A 27,813-nucleotide genomic window follows, 5' to 3' on the forward strand; every position below is an offset into this window, starting at 1 on the left:
GCTGGAGACTGATGGCGATTTAAATGGTCTATATGTAGAATTCAGGAAACCTTGTTATTAGCGACACCTGTGGCCGTTAGGTGAACTGCAGACAGCAACTTACTGCTATTGGATGCGGCTGATCTATCATTTTGTACGAAAAGAAGACAACAAAGTGCACAATGTGCCTGATGTTGAAGTTATCTAGTGCAATATTTACTTGCGTTACTCTAGTCTACATCCTCTAGTTTAGACCCCAACTGTGTGACTGACCAAATGGAAACACAGAGAATAATTTCATAATATCTGTATTCATGTAAACATTGCTGGTTATGTCTTGTCTTAAGGGAACTTAAGCTGTTTGGGCGGAAAGTCAACTGCGTAACATTATATTGGATTTTTTGATATTTTATTTACTTGCCAGGAGAGATAAAGGGATAGCATAAGATAAGGTCTGTGAGCCGGGACTCGAACTCGGCACAATTGATGCAGACAACATTGGCTTGTTATTGTAAATAATATAAAATAATGAGAGACTCACTCACTAATTTGATTTAATTTATTTTTACTTAAATGCTTTCAGTAAACTGTTGTTGTTTTGTATTTGTTTCTACCTTATATTGTATTATTCGACTGCTTTTAATAACAAAGATAAAGAATAACAAATAGCTATTATGATTATTAGTATGTTACTTATTTACTAATAACTAAATATTTAATTTAACATCCATTTATTGATTAACCACATACAGTTGAAACCAGAAGTTTACATACACTGTATATAAAGGCACATAACCATTTAAAAAAAAAAGTCAGATGTTAATGTGACTAAACTTTTTCTTTATCAGTCAGGATTATCAAATGTGTTTCTGTTATGCTTAATAGCAATATAACGAGAGAGATATTATTGAGAAATTGGTATAACTTTTCTTAAAAGTCAAGTTTATGTACAATAAGATTATTCTGCCTCTGAAAAAGCTCAGATGAAGGTGTTTTGGAAGTTTCTGGTTGGCTAATTGACAACATTTGAGTTAATTGGAGACACAACTGTAGAGTAGTATTTAAGGAAAACCTCAAACACACTGCTTCCTTGTGTGACAACATGAGAAAATCAACAAGCCAGAATCAACAAAAAAGCCAGATTACCATTTGCTAAATTACACTGGGAATAATTTTTGGAGACATGTGCTGCGGCCTGATGGACCTAAGATTGAACTGTTTGGCCATAATGTTACATTTGGTGGACAAAGAGGAAAGCTTACAAGCCTAGGAGCACCATCCCAACTGTGAAGTATTGGGGCGGCAGCATCATGTTGTGGGGCTGTTTTACTGCAGGAGGGACTGGTTCACTTCAAAGCATAGATGGCATCATGAAGAAAGAACATTATGTAGAAATACTGAAGCAATATCTCAAGACATCAGCCAGGAAATTAAAACTTGGCCACAAATGGGTCTTCCAAACAGACCATGACCCTAAGCATACTGCCAAATTAGTTAAAATGTGCTTTAAGGACAACAGAGTGAATGTTTTGGAGTGGCCATCACCAAGCCCTGATCTCAATCCTATAGAAAACTTGTGGGGAGAGTTGAAAAAGCTTGTGCGAGCAAGACAGCCTACAAATCTGACTCAGTTACACCAATTCTGTCAGGAGGAATGGGACAAAATTCCTGCAAACTATTGTGAGAAGCTTGTGGAAGGATCTCCAAAATATTTGACCAAAGTTATACAGTTTAAAAGCAAAGCTAAAAAAACACCAAGGAAATGTGTGTAAACTTTTCACTGTCTAAAAATTCTTTAAAAAAAAAAAATAAATAAATTCTCTTATTATTCTGGCATTTAGCAAATGTAAATAATTTATGTAATCCTAACAGACCTAAAATAGTAAACGTTTAGTATGATTTACCATCAGACATTTTTGAAAAATAGTTATGTTCTTTTTTTTTTGATTGTATGTGAACTTCTGGTTTCAACTGTATATGTACGTTATTTAAGTACACTTTTGTTAAAAGTATATGCTGGAAATTAAATAATATTTGTAATTATGGTTTTGTGCTACTTTTAAGTATTCTGACTATTTATTTTAAGCCTTAACATCAAGCAAACAAACAAAAAATGTCCCACTTTTCTTTACATTAAAAATTCTACAAATTTCCAATTCATGGGTTCCTATCAGCCTATTAGTGTTAATGTCAATTTTGAAGTATCGCATTATAAATAAGCGATGGATATTTTTAATTTCTAATAAAAGTCCCTTAATTCGCAGAAAACTTTTTAAGCTCACTTAGGGTCGCTCAAGTGTCCAAATAATCGGACATGGATGGAAACAAATTTGCCAAATAAACTCTGATGTAGCAAACGTTAGACACACATTACCAATCAGCTGTCTCCACTATGCTTGCCTTGATTACTGTTGGTTGCTAGGTTACCAATACTACAGCCAGCCACTCTAACAACTTGCTGCTTGTTGCAAACTTGGAAACCAAGCTACTAGTGACACTCGACAATGACACACACTACCAGAGAAAAAAAGTGATTGACACATACCAATTCTTACATATAGCCCATTTAAAGAAAGTAAAAGCAAACGGAAAGAAAGAAAGCAAGAAAGAGAGGATGTGTGCAAAAAATGACAGCGAAATGAAGATGCTACAATACCGCTGATGGTGATGAGGGTGGAGTGACGTGGAAACAGAGCTGAAACTGAACTCAGATCAGCTGAGAGCCATGGCATGCTGTCAGAGAGGAGACACTCATACGGTGGACACTGATGACGCTCATATTACCAGTAAACGCAGCAGTGGAAAACAAAATAAAAGTCTTCGGCACAGGAATCGGAAAGAAATAAAGATCAAATTAAAGGCATGTTGCAAAGCAGCAATCTGAAAAATTAAAGCAAGATCTGGAGGAAATGATGCGTGATCTGAAAGCCTAGGTGTGCTAGGGCTGCACGATATTGGAAGAGTGGAACATTGTGTTTTGTTTTTTCTGCCATATGAATATAAATGAACATGATTTGGGAAAAATTCCTAATTTTACATTGATTGAGATGATTTTGTATATGAGTGCATCTGCACAAATTATAATAAACAAATTACACCATAAGGCCGTGATCACACCGAATGCGCTTTTTGCATTGAGAGAAGCTCCTTACTAAAAGCCGCAAGTGTTTTGCCATTGCACTCTGTGTGTCTGAATTGGATAAAAAGTCAGTCACGTCTTTTGTCATTGTCTAATCAAATGAAAGCATAGGCGGGGTTTCCATTGAGGTGACAGCAGTGTTTGTGTTCTCAAGACGACTACGGAGACTTTTAAAGATAAAGAATGGACTAGTTTTGAGTTATCTGGAGCTGTTTGACATCACAAATCATCAATATCCCAATATTATTAAATATTACAATTATAACAGCATCAACAGCAGCGCTCGCGCACAATTCACTTGTTAACACAAAGTGGCTCGACACATGAAGTGGCTTCCTGGTCCAAGCGCTCTATCAAACTGTATGAGGAGACTCAACAAAGGGTAATATTTTACAAAGTTTACAAAGTGATGTAATACTTTAGAACAGTTTTTCTCAACCATGTTCCTGTAGGACCACCAACAATGCATGTTTTGGATGTCTTCTAGGTCTGTCACACCCATTTCAGGTCTTTCAGTCTCTGCTAATGAGCTGATGATCTGAATCAGGCATGTTTGGCTGAGAAACAAAGAAAATCTGCACAGCTGGTGGTTTCCCAGGAACATGGTTGAGAAACACTACTTTAGTAAATCACGATGGCAATAAATAAATAAATAAATAATATATATATATATATATATATATATATATATATATATATATATATATATATATATATATATATATATATATATATATATATATATTCATTCATTTTCTTGTCGGCTTAGTCCCTTTATTAAACCAGGGTCGCCACAGCGGAATGAACCGCCAACTTATCCAGCACGTTTTTTTGCACCAGATGCCCTTCCATCCGCAACCATCTCTGGGAAACATTCACACACACACTCATACACTACGGACAATTTAGCCTACCCAATTCACCTGTACCACATGTCTTTGAACTGTGGGGGAAACCGGAGCACCTGGAGGAAACCCATGCGAAAGCAGGGAGAACATGCAAACTCCACACAGAAACGCCAAGTGAGCTGAGGCTCGAACCAGCGACCTTCTTGCTGTGAGGCGACAGCACTACCTACTGCGCCACTGTGTCGCCATATATATATATTATGGCCACAGTCATATGACCTTGCAGCCCAAGACCGGTAACTCACTGAAACTAAGCAGGGCTAAATGCGAGACCACATGGGAAAACTAGTTTGTGAAGTGCTTTGGGTGTATGGTACTATAGAATACGTGCGCTATATAAACACAAACATTACATATATCTATACTTAATATCTGATGGCCTGAAAGTGATGGATTTTTTATGAATTGTTAAAACATTGGTGTCTGTGATGCAGCAAGTCCAGAGACTGTAGTGTACACTATGATTTTGTATAAAATTCACTTTTATGTTTGATATGACTAAAAAGTGGTCATAAACGAGTATTTTCTCAATTCAAATGTGTAGCGGCTTGGACCTGGAAACAGTATTTCATACGTCACCATTTAACAAGGGGATACGCAGCTGATTCAGTGGTTGCCAAGCAACATAAAAAGTGCAGTGCACTTCTTTTTTCCTTGTCAACAAAATAAGTCAGTGTGCCGCAACTATTCTCAGAATGATAAAGCGTGTTCGGTGTGATCAACCCCTAAGGCTGCATGTCCACCAAAGCATTTTTCCATGGCAGAAATGCGAGCGCTGTTATAAAAAAACCATTCAGATGTGAACATTTTTGCAGCGCAGCGTTGTTTCAGTTGGTTGCTTTGATATAGAGTATCCCCACTGTTCTGTTACAAGTCTTAAAAGTCCTGTGAAGTGCTTTGAAAGGTGTATTTTTATTTGTTATTTTGACGTAATGGCTGTTTCTCAATATGCGTTCTTCAGCGGTCTTGCATCCTCGTGTTCTTGTGTAACGTCATCATCAGCTGCCAAAGTACAGTTCCAATACTCAAGACCTCAAGAACGGAGGACGTGGGAAACTTCCCAGATGTGTTCTTGATATCAAGGACGCACCGATGCAGACTTGAGCACCGATCTCACTCTGGAAGTCCAAGAGGTCATTGCGACTGGAGGTGGAATGCTCAGCATTTTATTTAGATTTACAATAAAAGTTCAGAGATATCACTTATATACCTCAGGAGTTTCCCTAAATGACACGATAAAAGTAAACATTACCATGGACATCTTAATAAAAGAATAAGCACATTAAGGGTGTTTGTTTGCTGTAATTTGTATTAAAATCTGTGCTATTTATATTGTGCAATGTATATTTATAATGTTTTTATGCATAGTATATATTGTGAAAAGGGGAAAACAATAAATCGTTTTATGAATGCTCTAATGTTTAAATAATTTTCCATTTAAAATGTGTGAAGGTCAGGAAGAACGCAGCATCTCATTTCTCACAGGACGCGTTCTCTGTTCTCGTGGTCTACCGAATTCGTTCTTCCGAGGTGACCTGGCAAGACCGGTCTCCACAAGAATGCAAGTCCGTTCTCAGAATTGAGAAACAGCCAGTGTCAACTAAAAAATGAGGGTGGGACATAGAGTAGCTCCTCCCCTTTTTAAAAATAGCCAATAGCATTTAGTTTTTTTCTCACAGCTCTGCCAGTGAGAGTGGTTAAGATCAAACGCATCAAATGAAAAGCAAATAAGAAGCGTCTGGATGTGGGTGGGGCATGTCAGATACTGGAGAGCATTTGATTGGTCAAGATTTGAAGAGGAGCTGAAGTATGAGGTTATGTGAAAAAACGTTGATCGATTTAGGTGGAAGTGACAAACTACAAGTTTTGGGAAGTGTATATCTGTTTTATATGTTCATATACACATTTTGTGACTGTTTTGGAGCACACTAGCTAATAGATATTCTTAAAATGACTGAAAGTAAAATACTTTTTTTATTTGAATTTCACAGGATCTTAAAAAGTCTTCAGTACGTTATTTCCTGACAGTAGAGCTAGTATTGATCCCATACTGATAAACTTCCGGTGACCTGTTATTGTAAATTTTTTTCCACTTTATACGGTTGCTTTTACAGCAACCATGTTGTAATGTAACTAAAATACATTCAGTTAAACAAACTTTGGCATTCATTTAGTTGCTCAAGCGTAAAATGAGACATAAAGCCGTTTACTCGCACGCAGCCTTCAGAATTGGCAGGCTAACGCAGAAGCCCCTGGGGAATACACTGGGGTAAAATAAATGCTCATATTATAAAGGCATGGCGGGGGGAAATGTAATTTAATGCAGTGCTTCATGTACAATCTGAGACCCACTTTATATCAGATATCACTCAGCCAGTGGTGATCGCAGATTTTTAAAGATAACAGACCTTAAACGCGCCAATTTTTGCATTGGCATACAGATCACCGGAAGTGCTTAACCCAGGTAACTGGCAAGTCCTATTAGCATACCTCGACATATACCCTGTTGTGTGGTATTGTTCCACCCCTCCAGTGTGGAAGGGTAGCTCAAAAGTGACACTGATGGGTGCTGCGTTTATCAACTTGTAATATCTGTAAAAACGGCAAGTTTAAAATGCCCACTGAGCGCCCCACTAGTGTCGTAACGATACTGGAATTCGATACCAATTAGTACTGAATTTTTAAAAATGTCTGTCACGCTAACATTTGAGCACGTTCTTAAGCAGCATTGATTGGCTATTGTGTTCACATGCTCAACAGAAATTACTGTGATTGGCTGTGAAGGTCATCAGTTCACCAAACTCACCGCTGTTTACTGAGTGTAACCACAGACACAGGGACACTGGAGCCTTTTAAAGCCGCGAAGATCAGCTAGTCTGTTTATAAGCTAACATACGAGTGATCCGCTGATGAATCAATTGATCTTCGCGGCTTTAAAACGCTCCAGTGTCCCTGTATCTGTGGTTACACTAAGCAAACAGCAGTGAGTTCGGTGAACTGATGACCTTCACAGCCAATTGCAGTCATTTCTGTTGAGCATGTGAACACAATGGCCAATCAGTGCTGTTTAAGAACAAGCTCAAATGTTAGCAGGAAATGGACGTTTTTCAAAAAATTTTGTACGGATTGGTATTGAATTCTAGTATTGGGACAACACTGTTCCCCGCTACGCTGCAGGCACTCAAAAAACATGATGCTACCATTGAACAACAGAAAACAATAGCTCAGCTCGAGAAAAACACTTCAGTGGACAGACACAGCCATAATAAATACAATAGGACTAAAATACAAAATAAAATGACCCACAAATCACGTTCTGATCTGTGCTTCCTGGTAAATACTCCCAAATGGACTTTGCAGGTCCTGCGTTGCAGATTCGCACATTGTGATATCAATGCTGAAACGATATATATTGTGCAGCCCTACCATGTGTGTGTATAAGAAAGAATAAGGACCTGCAGTTTCTTCAGCTGCTTGTTGACGGAGGTCAGGTCCTGGCCGTAATCCACATGCGCCAGCTGGTCCTCGAGCCGCTCCAGTCTGTGGTCCAGGCTGGAGTAGCTCTGCACCAGCAGGTCGGCCCGGTTGGCCTCAAACAGCTGCCGGGCTTTCTCCTGTGTGGTGCTCTCCAGATCCTGCCAGCACTCGCGGATCTCCTCCAGCTTCTTCTTGACCAGCGCGCTCAGCTCCGGCTTCTCCTGCATTAACCGCTGGCCCTCCTGAAAACACAGAGGAAACCATCAGTGTTTAAAGGTCAAATCCTTTATAGGGCTAGATGTAAGACACAATTACAAAGTATTTGGTGTCTCCAGAATGTGGATAATACCCATTAGATTATTTATTATAAAATGCCGAATATGCCCATTTTGTGCTTAGAGCAAAGAGTTGCTGTTTTTGTATCCTGTGCCTTTAAATGCAAATTAGCTGGTTCTCCCCGCTCACCGTTCCCATAGATGAAGTACCATTCATTCTTAAGTGTCACGATCCTCCAAATCCTCGATTCGATTACAATTTCGATTCTAAAGTCACGATTCGATTTTTGATTATGAATAATTAATTAATTAATAACGAATTAATTATTTGTAGCCTACCGTTTAAACTACCTGACCTGCATGATCTTTGTTTTACCCATAAACAAATCATACAGTAAATGAATAAAGGCAAGTTACACACATAATTACCACCTGTCAATCACTTTTTCTGCAGGACTCATGAACATAGATATATACACTAGATATCGCATAGAGACCCTGAGCATGCGTCAATAGCGCCGCCACATTGGTACAGTACTCCCAGGACAAATGTCATTCAACCGCACTAGTCAATACAGTGTTATTACGTGAATATGCGGGACTTTAGCGCTGTCTACGGGTGTAGAAACGAGCAAACAAAGAAAACAAAGCACAAAGGCAGAACATTTCATAGGTAAGAGTACGTTTTTACGTTTTTGTATGTTCTGAACTCTTGTGCTAAACAGGTAACGTTATTGATAATAACAGTCACTTACTACATTCACCATAAGGCAAAGTAGCTCCAACTCACACTAAATACTCAGCTTATGCTAGTTTTGTTGAATGAAATCAGCAAACAATGCAAAAGAAATATCAAAACGAGACGCTGCGGTGCCAGAAACTTGTATTATTGTCGGCTAGTGAAGGAGTCGTTCATAACGGAGATTCATTCACAAACGAATCGCTCCCTCCATCAGTATGAGAAGTGAAAGCAGGAGAGGAGGTGAGCTTCAGGACACAGATTAGATCAAATTTAACAGGGAGGGTGAATAGCACATTTCCATACACACAAACACGAATTTGTCAGGAATGCCTGTGCAATCACTGATCCATCAATGTAGAAAAGTGATGTAAAATTATAATTTTCGTAATTAGAAAAAAAAATCCAGGAAAACTCCCGATCATAGATATATGTGTATATGTGTATATCTCTGGCTTTGGATGGCCACAGTCCTCCACTGTACCTTGGTCCCGCATTCATTTCAATGAAGCGCTACCCTGTTCCAAAATGGAGGCTCAACTGACGCATTCCTTCCAACAACAACAGGGTAGGCGACATCTAATGTATATATCTATGCTCGTAAATAGGCAGTGATCTGTGTCACTATAATGGTGTCGGTAAAAAAGGCGCACAACCAACAGGAACCAGCCAACAGTATCTGAGGTGTTCGCTAAAATGTCTAAGTACAAGTGAGTGAAAGATTGAAGCAGTCTACTGATCCTCAGACTGCCTGGACTCCCTGTCTCGAGCGCATGACTGTGTGTGCGTCTGTGTCTGTGTGTGATTGAGTGTGTGTGGTCACGTGATGTGCGTTTCAGCGGTAGTGAGGAAGGAGGGCTGCTCAGAAATGCTACACGCCACTGTGGATGTGGGTCGTTATAGTTCTAAAATGGCATTTAAAAACAAAGACCTATTAGTGTAAACAGGGCCTGAGTACTTTTCGAGAGTGGATTTGCAACAGGGGCGTGGCGGAGGATCGCGATGCGCCCACGTCTATCGGCCCAACCCTAATTCTTACATAGCAGAGCTTGCAAACTGTGTTTTTTTTTTGTCGCCAACACAAACGTTGTCAACATAACTCACTGGATATCCAACATACTTCCACACTGGAGAGTTCATTGAAAGAGGAGAGTGTTTAAGTTCTGTCGACAGGTCTCTTGCATCTGCAGTTTAACAAGCGCTTCAACAAGCGTGTTTTTTTCCCGTTTGGCAAGTCAAGCTAACGTGACATGGGGGCGTGGCAGCATCGAGGATTCTATTTTTTGATTCGATAATCGAAATTGAGCATAAATTTTGATCGATTTCGATTTAAAATCGAAATCGTGACACCCTTAATTCATTCATTTATTTTATTTTCAGCTTAGTCCCTTTATTAATCAGGGGTTTCCACAGCGGAATGAACCTCCAACTTATCCTGTTCTACGCAGCGGATGCCCTTCCATCTGCAACCCAGAACTGAGAAACATTCATAAACACTCATTTACACTCATACACTACAGACAATTTAGCTTACCTAATTCACCTACCCGGAGGAAACCCACGCGAATGCGGAGAGAACATGCAAACTCCACACTAACTGACCCAGCCGAGGCTCGAACCAGCAACCTTCTTGCTGTGAGGTGACAGCACTACCTACTGCGCCACTGCATCGCCCTTATTAGGGATTATAGATAGCGAAATTTATTGGTTTTTATTTTAGTGTTTTTTTTTTTTTCTAAGCGTGACGAAAAACACAACCGCGATTATGCATATATTAAAACAATTCGTAACAATGACAAAACACTAATTTGTGGATATCCTTATTTCCGGGTGCAGCTTTCCCTTCCGTTGAGGCTGGTGTATTCTGGGAAATTTTCTTATCCCGTGGTTTTGAGTGTGGTCCTGAAAAATCTCCCTTTCGAGGGGTATCTAGCCCTTCCCCTTAGCCCTACGCCTTCAAGCTAAAAAGAATTGGGACAGCCCTACTCCGTCACAGGAATGCGCAAAGTGAGGGGGTAAGGGCTAAGGGGTAGAATTGGGACCGGGTTGAAAATCAGTGCAAATAATGAAAGCAGAAAAACATCTTAAATATTATAAGTCCAAAAATTATAGTCAGGCTTGAATAAAAAGATGGGTCTTAAGATGAGTGGAGGCTATCGCTGTTATTTTATGTCAGAGAAAAGAAAGACTTACATCAATTAATCCGTTTTATAACAAATGACATTAAAAGTAACCATTCAATACACTAATCAGACTTTTCAACATTAAACATGACACTAATTTCCAACAACCCGACAGGCAGGAGTGAGACCAAACCAAATTGAGTAATGAAGTAGTGAAAGTCAGATCACAATGAGTGAGTAAAGCCCAGCACGCCTCAACTCCAGCAGAACTAAAAGAAAACCACACCTGCGTCACTTCAGATCAGCTCAGGACAGAGAACGCTGACCTCACCACAACAGCAGATGCTCCATCACACACACATACACACCGCATACACACCGATACACAAACTCACACAGACTCACACACACTGATACACAAACACAAACACGCACACACATACACAAACACATAGACACTGACACACACCTATACACAAACACATGCACACACGTACACACAATAGACAAACACACACAGACACACATACACACTGATACACAAACACACACACTGATACACAAACACACACACTGATACACAAATACACACATGCACACACACACTGATACAAAACACACACACACACACTGATGCACAAACACACACTCGCACACACATACACACCTATACACAAACACACACAGACACACACTTACATTCAGACAGACACTCACACACACTGATACACAAACACACACACGCACACACAAACACACTGATACAAAAACACACACACACACACACACTGATGCACAAACACACACTCGCACACGCATACATAGCTATAAACATACACACACAGACACACAAACACAGATACAGACACACACACACACTGATACACAAACATACAAACACACACTTTCACAAGCATACACATATACATCAATACACAATACCCAATACACATGCGTGTACACCCTAACACACACACACACACACACACACACTGATACACAAACACAAACACGCACACACATACACAAACACACAGACACTGACACACACCTATACACAAACACATGCACACACGTACACACGATAGACAAACACACACAGACACACATACACACTGATACACAAACACACACACTGATACACAAATACACACATGCACACACACACTGATACAAAACACACACACACACACTGATGCACAAACACACACTCGCACACACATACACACCTATACACAAACACACACAGACACACACTTACATTCAGACAGACACTCACACACACTGATACACAAACACACACACGCACACACAAACACACTGATACAAAAACACACACACACACACTGATGCACAAACACACACTCGCACACACATACATAGCTATAAACATACACACACAGACACAAAAACACAGATACAGACACACACACACACTGATACACAAACATACAAACACACACTTTCACAAGCATACACATATACATCAATACACAATACCCAATACACACGCGTGTACACCCTAACACACACACACACACACACACTGATACACAAACACAAACACGCACACACATACACAAACACACAGACACTGACACACACCTATAAACAAACACATGCACACACGTACACACGATAGACAAACACACACAGACACACATACACACTGATACACAAACACACACACTGATACACAAATACACACTTGCACACACACACTGATACAAAACACACACACACACACTGATGCACAAACACACACTCGCACACACTTACATTCAGACAGACACTCACACACACTGATACACAAACACACACACGCACACACAAACACACTGATACAAACACACACACACACACACACACACTGATGCACAAACACACACTCGCACACGCATACATAGCTATAAACATACACACACAGACACACAAACACAGATACAGACACACACACACACTGATACACAAACATACAAACACACACTTTCACAAGCATACACATATACATCAATACACAATACCCAATACACACGTGTGTACACCCTAACACACACACACACAGACACACACACGTACACAGGCACATACATACACAACGATACACAAGACACTCACACACACACACACACACACACACACACAACAGTACAGAAACACACATACACACTAATAAACAAACATTACTTTTGTCCCTTTGTACGTGTCATCAGAGGGAGAAAGCTCCGCCCACTAGTGACCATCTCTCCCTCATTAGAATAAGACGATAGTCTTTCTTTTAAATCTGCCACTATGCTGACTCATAGGTATTTGTAGCTCCGCCCTCTTCTGAAAAGAGCACAATCTCATTTGCATTTAAAGTGACAGTCACCAAACGGGTGCAATTATATGATCAAAGCCTAAAAGGGGCAGTTTCAAAGAGTTATAAAGCATTATTTGTGTTGTATTTGGAGCTGAAACTTCACATACACACTCTAGGGACATCAGAGACTTAATTTATCTTGTTAAAAGGGGCATAATAGGACCCTTTTAAAGAATGCCCTAGCAATCCACAGCAATAAACCATTGAAAGCATCTTACCAACCCCACAGCAGAACCTGCAAGGTCAAGGTGAGAGCACACACTTCTACGCTCAATGCAAGGTCAAGCACCACTCAAACACAACTCAATATTTCTGCACTTTTATTTACAGCTCATTGCTTTTTCAGTTTTTTTCCCTCGTATATATACATCCACCGAATGATATCATAAACAAGCAAATATCCCTCCATATGCTTTACAGACAGTGCCCAGGTCTGCAGAAGCTGCCATGAGCTGTTACACCTCACACATAAACACACACACAGACACAAACACAGCACCCCTCCTCCACCTGATCTCCACACAGACCATGGGGTCCTAAATTGCACATGCTCAAACACACATATACACACGCGCACACACATACGGGGTGCTCCTCCCCCATTATAATTCATCCTCTCTGTCAGGACTGGCTGAGGGGGAAGGGGCTGATACTCAGATACAGCAGTGACCATGGAAATGATGCCTACGAGCGCAAGAATCAGACCGGCTGCTTCCCACACACACATACATACACACACACAAACACACACACATATGTACAAGCTCACACACTCATGTCGATTGCCAATCGATGACATCATAGCCTATCTGAAGTGTGAAGCTGGAATTACACTCGCGCCTGGCGCCGCATCGTGCACCTCCGCTGACTGCGCGCGCCCCTCGCGAAACTGCCGAGGCTTTTATAATTGCCACGTTCGCCGTTGTGAAGCCCACCTTAAAATCAGACGGATAAACAGAGAAGTAGGAACTTTCTGGAAGTACGTCATATCATAATATAGTTCAATATTGTTAAACTAATTATTTGTATTGTTTTTATAAATTATTTTAATGGTTATAAGCATTTTTGTAACCTTTAAGATTTTTTTTAATCAAACTTTGATGCATCACTTGCTTTTGTCCATATCTCTGACAGTTTTACCTTTTAAAGTTTGTTACAATATTAATCACAAGAAAACATGAGTTGCTCTATAAATATATTTTTATTATGGCAGGGATAAAAGCAAAAAATAAAAAGTACACTCACTAAAAAAGTACAGATGTATTACAAATACGATCCAATAACATACGTTAGTGTAAAAGCTATGACTGGTGGAAAAACATATTCTGTAATTGCGTACCGGGTCTCCACTTTTGCTATGATTTTTTTAGGCATGAACAAACTTATCCCTCAAACTTTTTCCCCAATTTTTTTAACATAACCTTTCCTCCTTTCCCACTGCTGTTTTTATTTCTAGCAAATAATCATTGGTCATCACTTGCTTTTGTTCATTTCTCGGACAGTTAACCTATTACAATTTATTAAAATATTAATGACAACAGAACATGAGTTGCTCTACAAATAAATGTTTTATTATCGCAAAAATAAAAGCAAAAAAACCACACTTACTTAAAAAATACAGACTATTTTAGATTTAGCCCGCTCCACAATTCACACATTACTGTCTGGCTAATTTCTGTCCTATTCTTATGCTACAAAGGCAGTGACGGTCCAACATTCCTGACCATTATCAACAATAAAGCCCAGAGAAACAGGGCATCAGTATATCTATTCCTTTCCAGTTATCAAAAATAAATTTGTGACTTCATTATAGTTTTGTAACTATTAAATTGTTTTAATACAAAATTAAACAAAATACATCAGTGTAAAACCTATGACTGGTGGAAAAACCTATTCAGTGATTGTGTACATTTTGCCAAGGCCTCTTTGGATTTTAATAAACTTATTCTTCAGGTTTTTCCAAACCTTTTAACAAAAACTTTCTCCTTTCCCAGGGCTGTTGCAATTTCTAGCCAAGAATTATAGAATATCTGGTTATCTCTCTGATCACGAGTCATAAGATGTGTGTTCAGTCCTACTGTTTCAGATCAAATCTCTTCAAAGTGTTTCATATTCAACTCAAATCCGTTGCGGCGCCGCGCGCACTCTTCACTCAAGTCTCAAAAGATGCCCGACGCACCGCCAGCCGAAATCATGCCACGTGCACCCAATGCAAACCTCCGCAAACTCCGCGATGACGTCACATTCGACGCACGCACTCAAGGGAACAAGCAGACGCGTCGAGTATAAACAAGGCTTGAGAAAAGACAAAGGAGGATGTACTGCACAGTGCGGATCGCAGCACAAGTTAGTGCCCTGTTTTGTGTTTAATAGATGTCTATTAGACATCTAAACTTCGACAGCTTGGCTAAAACAGGCTAAACTTGGGCTGTCAGTGAAACTCTAATAGACATCTGAGATTAGCCCAAAACTAGACTGAGTGATAGAGTGATTAGACAGACCGTATATGTGTAGTCATTCATTTCTCTTTATTTGATGACTAGTCTAGTTTTGGCCTATTCTTAGACGTCTGTTAGATTTTCACTGACAGCCCAAATTTAGCCGTGTTTTAGCCAAGACAACTATGGCCCCGTTTACACTGTTTTAGAATGAAAACGGCCTCTTCAGCGTTTCCAAAACCCTCCATTTTCAGTGCTCGAAAACTCCAGCGTAGGATGGATGGCGTAACCGTAGCAAAACTTATGCGTTTTAGTTTTAAAATTGTGCTGTTTTTTAATATTTTTTTTGGCGGGGTGATCAGGGCCGGAGTGGGACTCCTTTTCAGCCCTGGAGTTTCAAGCCTCAGACCGGCCCACCTCAGTTCACGACTGACTATATTAAAATAAGGTCATTTCCAATTCAGTTTCTAATGACACTATCACGTCTTTTTTGAGAAAGCAGCTGCTTTAGAACTTCAAATGTTCAACAACCCTAACAGTATTATATGTCTTAACAATAAAAAAAAAAAAAAGAATTACCCAGACGAGGATCGAACCCGGGTCTGCGGGGTCGAAAACGAACATGCTATTTACTGAACCACAACAGCTGTTCATTGCAAGATGACCAGGTTATATCATCATTAACCTGCAGGCCGCAACTTGCTCACTGAGCTGCGAGAAAATAGATAAAAAGAGTAGAGCTGCGGTAAAATAATGAATAAAAAGGCTGTGGTCAAGTAAATAGATAAATAAATTTAAAAAGTGTGACTGCTGAGAGCAACTGATTCTGGAGCTAGGGATACCGGCCCTCGAGGCCAAAAAATGGACCGGCCCACCGGGAATTCTCCCGGTTCTCCCGGTCCTCCCGATTAGCCAATCCAGGCCTGGGGTTGATAGACAACCCTCGAATAGGAGGGGACATGTCCCCCCTGTCCCCCAGAAAGGTCAGTCAGTCGATCAGTCAATCAGTCAGTCAGTCAAAAGTGGCCTCTGGTGGAATTACGTGAGAAGAGTAGGTGCAAGAGAAATTTGAGATCTCAAAAGTGTATAAAACGTCCTCGGGTGGATTCGTGAAAACGAAAACAGCAAGAAAACGTAGCTCCTGGGACGTATTTGTCACTCTCTAGAAATGTATACAGGGGTATGTTCTCTGAATGAGCCTGGGTTGATATTACCCAAGCATCATAGTTTGGTAGTTTATCCACAAGTTACGTCATTGTTTAAGAAATGCACCCCTGGTGGATAGTTCCTATAACTGAGTTCCTATAACCTCATACGTTTATTTTTAAGTGTGTGTGAGTGTGTGGTGATTGTGGTCTCCAGCAAAACTGGGTTAAACATGAAGCTGCGCACAGCTTTACATAACACATCTCTCTCTTTCTCCTCAGGAGTCTGCCCTGAACTCTCCCAGCATGCATTGCGAGCACACAAACGCACTTTCATGTCGCTGTGCTGAAACACTACAGAGTGCACACTTGAGAAGAGTGTGTGTGGGAGAGGAAGACGACAGATAATCTGTGTCTGAGAGTGTAATGAGTCACAATGAAGGACTCTTCAAAGCCATACTGTCACTGCGATTCTGCATGTCCTTTAATGCGCTGGTAATTAATATGCAGGATACCCGCAAATCACACGCACAAGAAAAGCTATGACACACAATAGTGGACTAGTGAGGTGCCATATTGCTGTGGGAATTGGTTTCCCCAGGCCCAGCTGTTAAGACCATTCCCAGAGGTGCAGACCATAATAAACACCCTCCAGGAAACATTGTTTTGGCAGAAGACGGGAGATTTTATGCTAATATCAGAAAGTCCTTCAAGGATGTAAACAGTCATTACAGCCAATTTTAAGAAATGAACTAGGACTAATTGAAGATGGATTAAAGACTTGAAAGGAGAGTATTTAGATTTAGATTTGAACAGTGCGTTTATTTTGACACCTCTTTTTACTAGACTGTTTTCAGGCTAGTTTTATGCATATTATAATTACAGATTTGTGTAATGTAAACTTCTTAGATATATGATGTTATTCAAGTAATAAATCCTCAATTCAAACTAAAAGACAGAAAGACAAGTTCATTAAAAAGTTCCATAATTAATACTTTTGCTATCATTTTTTAAAAAAAAGAAGACACTTATGAAATTCTCTAAAAAACAAGACAATAAACGAACGAATGAAACTTTATATATTGGACTTTTGCCCCAGTCTCTTTATTCACAGAAATAGGCCACAGGTGTGCGATGGGCAGCCCAGCCTCATTATTGATATGTACCCCTGTATACATTTCTGGAGAGCGCCAAATATGTCCCAGGAGCTAAGTTTTTTGCATTTTTTTGTTTTGCAAATCCACTAGAGGCCACTGTGTACGGTTTAAGATCTCAAATTTCTCTTGCGAGTGTCATTTGCATCTGTTGTTGTCGCATAAATCCACCAGAGGCCGCTGTTTAGGCTTTATTTAAAACCTCAAATTTCTCTTCCGAGTGTCATTTGCATCTGTTGTTTTTGTGTAAATCCACCAGAGGACTGACTGATCGACCGCCCCACCCTCCTTCTTCCCTAAACTCAGCCGATAGTGTTTTCAAAAGCACTGACTGACCAGCGCCCACCCACTTCCCTAAACCCAACCAATGGTGTTTTCAAAAGCAATCCAGAAAAAGAAAAGCCCTAGATTGATTTTTAGCACGTTTTCAGATTTTACCATATTCTCACCCTGTTTTTTACTTGTTTATTTTATTGTTTGCCTTTTGTTTTTGTTTTACCTGCTTATAGGAACCGTTCTCTGACAAACTCAAACCCTATTGTCGAGGTCAACTCCTCTCTCCATCTCAAGTCCACCAACCTACATGGCAAACTTCTGGGCAAACTGGTAACAGGTGAAGAGCCGTCCACATGGAGGTAAGCGATAAGCGGTAAGCAGGTAAGCGTGAAAAGAAAGCCGTTGGTGGTGTCATACCACCTCGTAGCGTTTGTTTTAAAAGACAAAATGCAGCTAATAATAATAATAAATTTGATTTGTAATGTGCCTTTCTTAAATTCAAAGCGCTGCAAGGCAAAATACTAGTTCTGGCTACATAATTCGTGTTCTCCTGAAATGTATACAGGTCTATGTATTCGCAAAAAGCCTGTGTTGGCGATGGGTCTCGGTTGGTAATGCTGTCATTTTGTATTTATTTACCATCCTAAAATAATGTATATGTACAGTTAAAGTCAGAATTATTAGCCCCTTTTGAAATTTTCTTTCTTTTTCGTCAAATATTTGCTAAATTATGTTTTACAGAGCAAGGAATTTTTCACAGTGTGTCTGATCATATTTTTTCTTCTAGAGAAAGTCTTAGTTGTTTTATTTCAGCAAGAATAAAAACAGTTTTTTTATAATTTAAAAACCATTTTAAGGTCAATATTATTAGCCCTTTAAGCTAATTATTTTTTCAATAGTCTACAGAACAAACCATCATTATACAATAACTTGCCTAATTACCCTAACTTCCCCAGTTAACCTAATTGACCTAGTTAAGCCTTTAAATGTCACTTTAAGCTGTATAGAAGTGTCTTGAAAAATATCCAGTCAAATATTATTTACTGTCATCATGGCAAAAAAAAAAATCAGTTATTAGAAATGAGTTATTAAAACTATTATGTTTAAAAATGTGTTGAAAAAAACCTGCTCTCCGTTAAACAGAAATTGGGGAAAAAATAAAAAGAGGGGCTAATAATTCAAGGGGGCTAATAATTCTGACTTCAACTGTATATAATGCTCGCTAAATGCAATGATTTATGTAAACAGCATCTTGTTGTAAAGTAGTACTGTATTAAAAATTGCATAAACTACAAGTTAATTACATTTTCTTGTTTTTAAATGGCAAATAAACAAAACAAATAAATGACCCTAATTCCTAATGACCTGGAAGTGCATCCCATCACTTCCTGTGCACTTTGCACATGCAATGTATGTGTGTGTGAGAAGAAATGACCTTCACGCATGGCAGCTCTGGGGTTTGTTGGAGAGGATGAGGAGGCTGTAACCTAGCAACAGACCCCCCCCCTTTTTTTTTATCTGACAGCTTTGGATTGTCAGAAAACCAGTCCTAACATGCTGTCATTATAACACGCGTGTCCACAACATGGTTTATCACAAAACACATACTAATCAACAGCATGAGCAAGAATACACAGCTTCCCTGTGCCACTTATGCACACAATCTTTGTGATCTTTTTTTGTGAAAACCTATCAAAGTTTCTGAGAACAATTGAAGAAATATACAAATTATTATAAAAGAAAGGAAAAACGGTCCAGTCTCTTATTAATGCACCTGTGAACACCAAGTGCAGCTATTAGAGCAAGGTAAATGTGTACAAATTCAGCAGAAAATAAGAGTGTGCTACATGAATCCAGGACGCGGCGCTCTTATAAATATGTAGCCAGCACAGTTCAGCACATTTCTATTCTTGGTAACTAGTTTAAGGTTATATGACAGAGAAATGAGCTCCGGCGTTCAGCTGTCTACAGCAAATACTAGGTCAAGAAGGAGCTGAGAGAAATCTTCACACACGATTTACATAAATATACACAAACACACACAAACACTAACAAAAAACACAGCTGAAGTCTTAAAAAAATGTTTTTGTTTTCAGACATTTCCCAAATGATGTTTAACAGATTCTGGAATTTTGCACAGTATTTCCTATATTTTATCTTCTGGAGAAAGTCTTATTTGGTTTATTTCGGCTACAATAAGAGCAGTTTAATTAAAAAAAACATTTAACGGTCAAAATGATTAGCCCCTTTAAAGGTGCAATAGGTGATCTGCCTAAATGCTAACCGCTTAGCATAATATCTTTGAAACACAATCCCTCCCCTGTTGTCCAAAGCCATGCCTCCTGAAATCACGAAAGTGCACATTAAAGATGACAGAGACCCATTAGATCATGTTAGAAAACTTTATAGTACTTCATAATACTATAATTCTGAATGAAAAACTGTAGTATATCTAGCATGTTTTCAGTTGTGTAGTTAGCAAGCAAAACTTCATCACTCTCTCATCAGTCTCACTCACGTGCTTTGTCCTAAAGTGAATACTGTATGCTTAGTAATTGGCTGGCGGCTTGCAGGACTTACACTTATTACCATACCTGTCAACCCTCCCGTTTTTCCCAGGATTCTCCCATATTTTACCGCTATCATCCCGTAAAGGTATTTTCTCGTATTTCTCCTGTATTTACAGTCTTTCTCTGAACAGCCGAACCTCCCTTTACACAACCCATACCGCCAAACCACCAGGGGTCGCCCCTTGCTCTAAAACATGAGTCTTCTGTGCTTTCGTTTTATTTAGGAATGAAGACACTTATAAATAAATATTAAAAACGGAGCGACTCCATTTCCTTTTGATTACAGGTGCCGTCGCCCATCCTATACAATCCTCAAAACAGTCATATAATGGTGCGTGACAGTCAGCTGACGTGCTCCATAGTAATAAACAGATGCTGTTTTCCAAACGGATTCTGTACACGCGATTTGAAGTGGAGAGAAAGTCTGGATTTGGGTGCGTGTTTAAACAGACATACACACATAATTAATAATAATAACATATAAGGATGTTGATCTTGGTGGGGGTTTTTCTCCAAACACAACTAATTTTGTCTTGAATGAGCATAAAATGTTTGGAAAGCCGTCGAATGCTTTCATTAGATGTGTGCATTTTTAAAGTGAAACCTCTTATTTAATGTAATAAAAAAAATCTTAATAAATGAGAGATTCATTCATTGCTCTTTAATCAGAATGAGTAAGTTATACAGTGGAGAAACGGCTAATGAGATTTGATAGCTTGATTATTTTTCATTATAATAGCTATTAATTTTAATAAGCTGGACTGTTTGCTAATGTATTTGCTGCTAATGTATATATTTATTTTTCTTTCGTTAATAATAATTGTAATACATATTACTGACAATTTAACTGTTTATTTACAATGAAACAGCTCCAAAATAAACATACAGGTATTTAGTAATTTGGGGATTTTTTAAGGGTGTGTGTCGGGGGGGGGGGGGGGGACAGTGCTACCCAGTGCACCACCGTGCTGCTCCAGCATCAAACATCTATTAGTATAAGTTATCTACACAATGAATAAAGCAGAGTACATGACGTTTAATTTTACTCCTGGGTTTATAGCAAATGTCTAATGTCGAATCTATCCACAATCTCCCAGAAATAACTACATCTGCATGTTTAAGCTCCCAATACAACAAGATCATCCTAAAAATAAGGATTTAACCCTACATTTCCACACAATGTTGAATTAAGATAGTTTAAAAGTCTAAAAACAAACAGTTCAAAAACTCAAGCCATTAAAAGCGCAACCTATAGGTCTACCACATTAACTACCACTGTCTATTAATTCATTATCCTTCAGCGAAAGCCTGGTTTATACTCCTGTGTCAAGTGATCGGCGTGACCCACTGTTTCTGTTGCTCTGCAATAACACTTCCGAAACACTAGATGGCAGTGAAGTGTTAATGTTCCTCTGTGTCGAGTTTCTTCGCTGGTGTTTTGTTTTTTCTGAACGCTTCCTGAATGTACAAGTGGCTCAAACTCGCACATTTTGAGGCAGGAATTGGCGGATTTGCAACAACTTTAACCATGAGGTACACACAAAACAAAACTTTCCATCTGGAGCTCCCTCACGGGACTCCACACTTGTAAACAATCACTCCCTCTGGTTAGCGTGGCTCTCGGTCCCGCCCAGACTCGGCAGAGCTACCAAGCCGACCAATCACAGAGCTTGCGCTACGCGTCATTGCGATCTGTAGTTACATTTTTTGAGAGGTGCACGTCAGCGACGCCGACGGCCACGGCGTAGTGATATGCATCAACACATAGGCTGTGCCGTAGCATACGCATGCGCTTGACGCAGAAGTATAAATCAGCCTTTAGTCTCTATTTCAGCGGTTGCCACAGTGGAATGAACCGCCAACTCTTCCAGCATACGTTTTACACAGCAGGTGCCCTTCTAGCTGCAACCTAGAACTGGAAAACACCCATACACAATCATTCACACTCATACACTACTACCAGTTTAGTTTCTTCAAAATCACCTCTAGCACATGTCTTTGGATTGAGAGGGAAACTGGAGCATCCAAAGAAAACCCACACCAACACGGGGAGAACATGCAAACTCCACACAGAAATGCCAACTGGCTACCACTATCTAATGAAACCATATTGTAAAGTGTGTTGCCTAAATAATAAATGTTTTATTCATTTATAATTCATGGCAGTAGCAAAAAATAGTGCAAGACAAGGCATTGGGCATTTTTTTACACATTTCATACAGTACAACCCCAATAAAAACAACTAACAATAATCAGCAAGCAAAACAACACAGAAAGTAGACGTGTACCACTAAACGTAATCGATGCTGTAAGCAGATTTGCCCTTGTTAAATGCTGCGCCGTCTCTGATTACTGGCTCCGTTTCACACAAGTGCTTGACTATCATGCAATATGAGTCCAGACTTTCAGCTGAGTCCTGCTTTCATTTTCAAGGTGCCCAACGGCGTTTTTCATGCCAACAGGAGAACGACACTGAGCATTAGGGTTGGGTATCGTTTTCATTTTAGTGATTCTGTATGTCGAATCCGGTTGTTTCGATAAGAGCAAATACTTGAAATCAGGGTTGACATTAACTTTTTTGATCACCAGACATGGTGGCTAGTATTTTTCCAACAGTACTAGCCACTCAGCATTTCCACTAGCCACACTTTTGCTGTTGGGAAAGCATATTTTATATGAATAAATTTGACTTTGACACGCTAAAACTACTTAGTTTATTTTTGCGTTATGTCCACGAGTCCTCATTCAGTTCACTTATTGTGTGTCCTGTTTGAGTTTGCTCAATAAGCATGAGCAAATGGGTCATGGTTTCATAGTGTCGTATTACAATTAGTTATTGTTTCACATCACTTCTCAGAGTTCAAAATTAAGGGTTTACCAAATCAGTAGTGTAGTCCTAAAAAAAAAAAGGTGGTGTACTATTACCCATCCAACCCAAATATTAAAAGTGGGCAAAGAAATGACCAAAGTCAATGTATCTTTGATTCATTAGCTATATATATTTATTCAACATAATTTACCTGTAACTATTGACTTCCACAGAAGAAAAAACAAATACTATTGAAGTCAATGGGTTTCTAGCTTTAACAGAATAAGAAAAGACAAACTGGTTTGGAACAATTAAAGGTTGAGTAAATGTTGGCGATTTTCACTTTTTTGAGTAAACTATCCATTAAAAAAAAAGGAAAAATATTTTAACAAATTTGTTTATTTTAAAGCGAGATGCTAAAAGTGTAATCCTGTTCAATGATTTTGCTTGGCTAATAGTGTCCCCAGCAGACCCGGAGATTTGCTTTAAAGGGGACTGAGGATAATAATTTATTGTAAATTTCATGAGGTAATTGCAAAAGTTTTAGGGGGGCTGAATAGAAATATAGGGAGCTAAAGCAATGCCCATACTGTTTTATAATTGTACCTGAATGTTTCAGCTAGACATCATTCAGATGACTTGTCGACATCTTCGAAAAAACTGAATTCTGATTTTTTTTGTACAGCTGCTGCGGTCGTCAGGGGGTGAAGAATTTAAAAGAAAATTCGCAATTTAAACAAAAATGCACAAATTGCGACAAATTAAGGTGCGAGCTAAAAACATTAGGTACACAGTTAAAGAGGATGCAAATACATATAAATTAGGGAAGCGGCTTCCGGGTCCAAGCGCTCTATTCAACCGAATGGGGAGACTCGTGTAATTGTAATAATAAACGTTTACAAAGCGATTTAAAGCTTTCGAAAATCACGATCGCAATATATATGTTAATGCCTTATATCCGATGGCCAGTAAGTGATTCATTTTTTATAAATTGTTAAATTTTTGGTATTCGTTATGCAGCAAGCCCAGAGATTGTTGTGTACACTATGATTTTATATAAAATTAACTTTAATGTGTGATAGGAATAAAACGTGATCATAAACGAATGATTTCTCCACTCAAATGAATGGCGGCTTGGACCCGGAAACAGTATACATACGTCACAAACACGTCACCACTTAACAAGCGGATAACTCCAAGGTGAAGAAATGTTTATATGTTGCTTTAATTTTAATAAGTTGATCAGGTTTCAAGTAATAAAGTTATGAACAGTTTAATATTTTTTTGTCAGTTTGACTAAAGTTAAGTTGACTAGAAACGTTCATTTGATTCAACTCAAAAATGTAAAAAAGCAAGAAACTTTTTACAGTGTGTAGGACTTCTGGCCGTATTTTGCGAGAAGATAGGTCATACACATATGGTTGTTTGACACTGTATTTGCTGCACCTAACAAGTCAGTACAGTTTGATTATTGATATCCATGTAAACATTGACATGAATGAAGAAAACAAAGTAAAAGCCATAATATTTTGAATTGTGTAACATTCCAGCAAGTCAGGCAGGCAGGAGAGTAGTGTAAAATGCTGGTGTAGTTTCTAGTACAAATAACTGAAGCAGCTTCAGCTGGTATACAACTGTATAGAAGAGCACGTCGCAACTTACTTTCTCCATCTTGTCCAGCCATTCCTTGTTCTGAGCGAGCTCAGCCATGAAGGTCTGATGCTTCTGCCACTTCTTATGAAGCTTCTGCGTCTCGTCGCGGGACGTGTCGCGAGCCATTAGCATCTTCTCTGCCACCCAATCACCAATCTGAGAATCACACAAACAAACACATGTTAGGAATCACACTCATAACTCATTCATTTTCCTTCAGCTTAGTCCCTTATTTATCCCCCACAGTGGAATGCAACTATTCCAGCATATGTTTTACACAACGAATGCCCTTCTAGCTGCAACCCAGTACTGGGAAACAACCATACACTCTTACATTCACACACACACACACACACACACGCATACACTACGGCCAATTTTGTTTACCGAATTCACCTACAGCGCATGTGTTTGGACTGTAGGGGAAACCGGAGCACCTGGAGAACACCCACGCCAACATGGAGAGAACATGCAAACTCCACATAGAAATGCCAACTGGCCCAACCAGGACTCAAACCAGCAACCTTCTTGCTGTGAGTGCTAACCACTGAGCCACCGTGCCACCCCTATTTATAACTCAATGACAAAAAACTGGATTTACTAAAAACTAAAAAACTAAAATAACTAAAATAACTAAAAGTCAATCGATTAAAAAATCTGAAAATGAATAAAAACTAATTTAAAAACGCACAACCAAGCTACTAAAATATTTAGTAAAATTAAAATATAAAAATAAAAACCAAATTAAAACTCATTCGTTCATTCATTTTCCTTCGGCTTAGTCTCTATTTCAGAGGTCGCACAGTGGAATGAACCACCAACTATTCCAGCATATGTTTTATGCAATTCTAGTTTATTCAATTCACCTTTAGTGCATCTGTGGGGGAAACCGAGCACCCGGAGGAAGCCCACACTAATGTGGAGAGAACATGCAAACTCCACATAAAAATGCCAACTGACCCAGCCGAGACTCGAACCAGCGATCTTCTTACTGTGAGGTGACAGTGCTAACCACTGAGCAATAATGTTCTGCAATTAAAACTATTATTGTAAATGAAAACAATTAAAATACTACTACTACTAATAAATATTATTATGATAGCCATATAAATCAAAACATACACTAAAAAAAAATATTCAGAGATGATTCATTGGATTTAATCCTTTTTTACGTTAAGTGTTAAGCTGTAAACAATTTATTTGAGCTGAATTTAAACAGACAAATTAAGAATTTTATTAAATTTAATTTGTTTGTTTAAATTTAACACAAATAAATAGTTTGCAACAGTTTTGCAGAGATAAATTTTTTTCAGTGTACACTCAAACACAACTATACACTTTATTGTTTGTTCAACTACTTATTTAAAATGAGCTGAAACAACAAAACTCTTGAGATGTTTGTTGGAGCAACTTAATTGTTTTATGTTCAATCCACTTAAATTTGTAAATACTAATAAGTTAACTTGGTGCGAGGCAGTGGTGCAGTAGGTAGTGCTGTTGCCTCACAGCAAGAAGGTCGCTGGTTTGAACCTCGGCTCAGTTGGCGTTTCCGTGTGGAGTTTGCATGTTCTCCCTGCCTTCGTGTGGGTTTCCTCCGGGTGCTCCGGTTTCCCCCACAGTCCAAAGACATGCGGTACAGGTGAACTGGGTAGGCTAAACTGTAAATAGTGTATGAGTGTGTGTGAATGTGTGTGTGTGGATGTTTCCCAGAGATGGGTTGCGGCTGGAAAGGCATCCGCTGCGTAAAAACTTGCTGGATAAGTTGGCGGTTCATTCCGCTGTGGCGACCCCGGATTAATAAAGGGACTCAGCCGACAAGAAAATGAATGAATGAATAATAAGTTAACTTAATTACTTCATGTTGTCCCAACACAAATTGACTGTGTGAAACCCAGCAGCTTCCACAGTCACAGCATACAAAAGTACAATGGAGTAAACTATTAACTATTAAAACAGCACCAAAAATATACACCACATTAAAATAAACAACACTTAATGTTTCATGTTATTTATAAACTATTGATCTCGTATCATATTTACCACCTGAATCAAGCAGTGCAGAATCAGTCAGTTCTTCCTAAATCCACATTGTTCATTGTACAGTCCACAAACACACACCGCTGGATGAAAGATCCAGGACATGTGCGGAGAGAACTCAGCGCGCTATTTTTGGACCAAACTAAATCCTCAAATGACTGTATAACAAATCCAGCGAGAGCAAGAAGTGGCTTGCATCTTGACCAAAACACAAAACGGCAGAAAAGCGGTGAAGTGTTGAGCCCGTGCAGACTGACGGAGAAGAGAGAAATGAGCCCAGCAGCGCTGATTATTATTGATGTTACAAACGCTAGAGAGAGAGAGAAAGTGGGCGAGAGACATAGAGAGATAAAAAGAGAGTGGGCGTTGAGAGGGAGCGTTTTTTTTTTTTTTTTTACCCCCTCTGCCCTCCTCCTGGAGATCCAGACTCTCTTCAGCCCGTTTGTGCAGCGTCTTTCCTCCAAAACAAATCCATATTGTCTCGTTTGGGTCCCGCGCCACCCTCTCTTCTCTCCTCCTCCTGTTTTGTATTGTAAGCTTGACTCAATACTGCGACGCCTGAGCGGAAAGAGACGCTTCTAACACTGCAGCATCAATGATGAGGGAGAAGAGCATGAGGGAGGAGGAGAGAAACATACAGAGAACACAGAGAGAGAGGAGTGAGAGACACCGAGTGAGAGAGAAGAGAGAGAGAGAGTAAGAGAAAGAGAGAGATGCTGAGGGAAAAGG

The 27,813-nt window shown here is 39.3% G+C and overlaps 1 protein-coding gene across 9 annotated transcripts in view; it reads right to left on the bottom strand.

Annotated features, from left to right (window-relative positions):
• sptbn4b (spectrin, beta, non-erythrocytic 4b) overlaps positions 1-27,813 on the bottom strand; it is a 125,044-nt gene that overhangs the window by 39,893 nt on the left and 57,338 nt on the right. For 4 of the 9 annotated variants that reach the window (XM_073929625.1, XM_073929624.1, XM_073929623.1 and 1 more), the window contains exons 19-20: positions 25,057-25,203; positions 7,482-7,745 (exon numbers count right to left, since the gene is read on the bottom strand). In XM_073929625.1, the coding sequence (XP_073785726.1) occupies positions 7,482-7,745; positions 25,057-25,203 (411 nt within the window). Of the gene's footprint in view, positions 1-2,635; positions 2,798-7,481; positions 7,746-25,056; positions 25,204-27,090; positions 27,746-27,813 lie in introns of those variants that run through there. The other 5 variants (XM_073929627.1, XM_073929626.1, XM_068214965.2 and 2 more) reach the window with 2 other exon arrangements.

This window comes from Danio rerio, chromosome 18 (assembly GCF_049306965.1).
Source record: "Danio rerio strain Tuebingen ecotype United States chromosome 18, GRCz12tu, whole genome shotgun sequence".
NCBI lineage: Eukaryota > Metazoa > Chordata > Actinopteri > Cypriniformes > Danionidae > Danio > Danio rerio.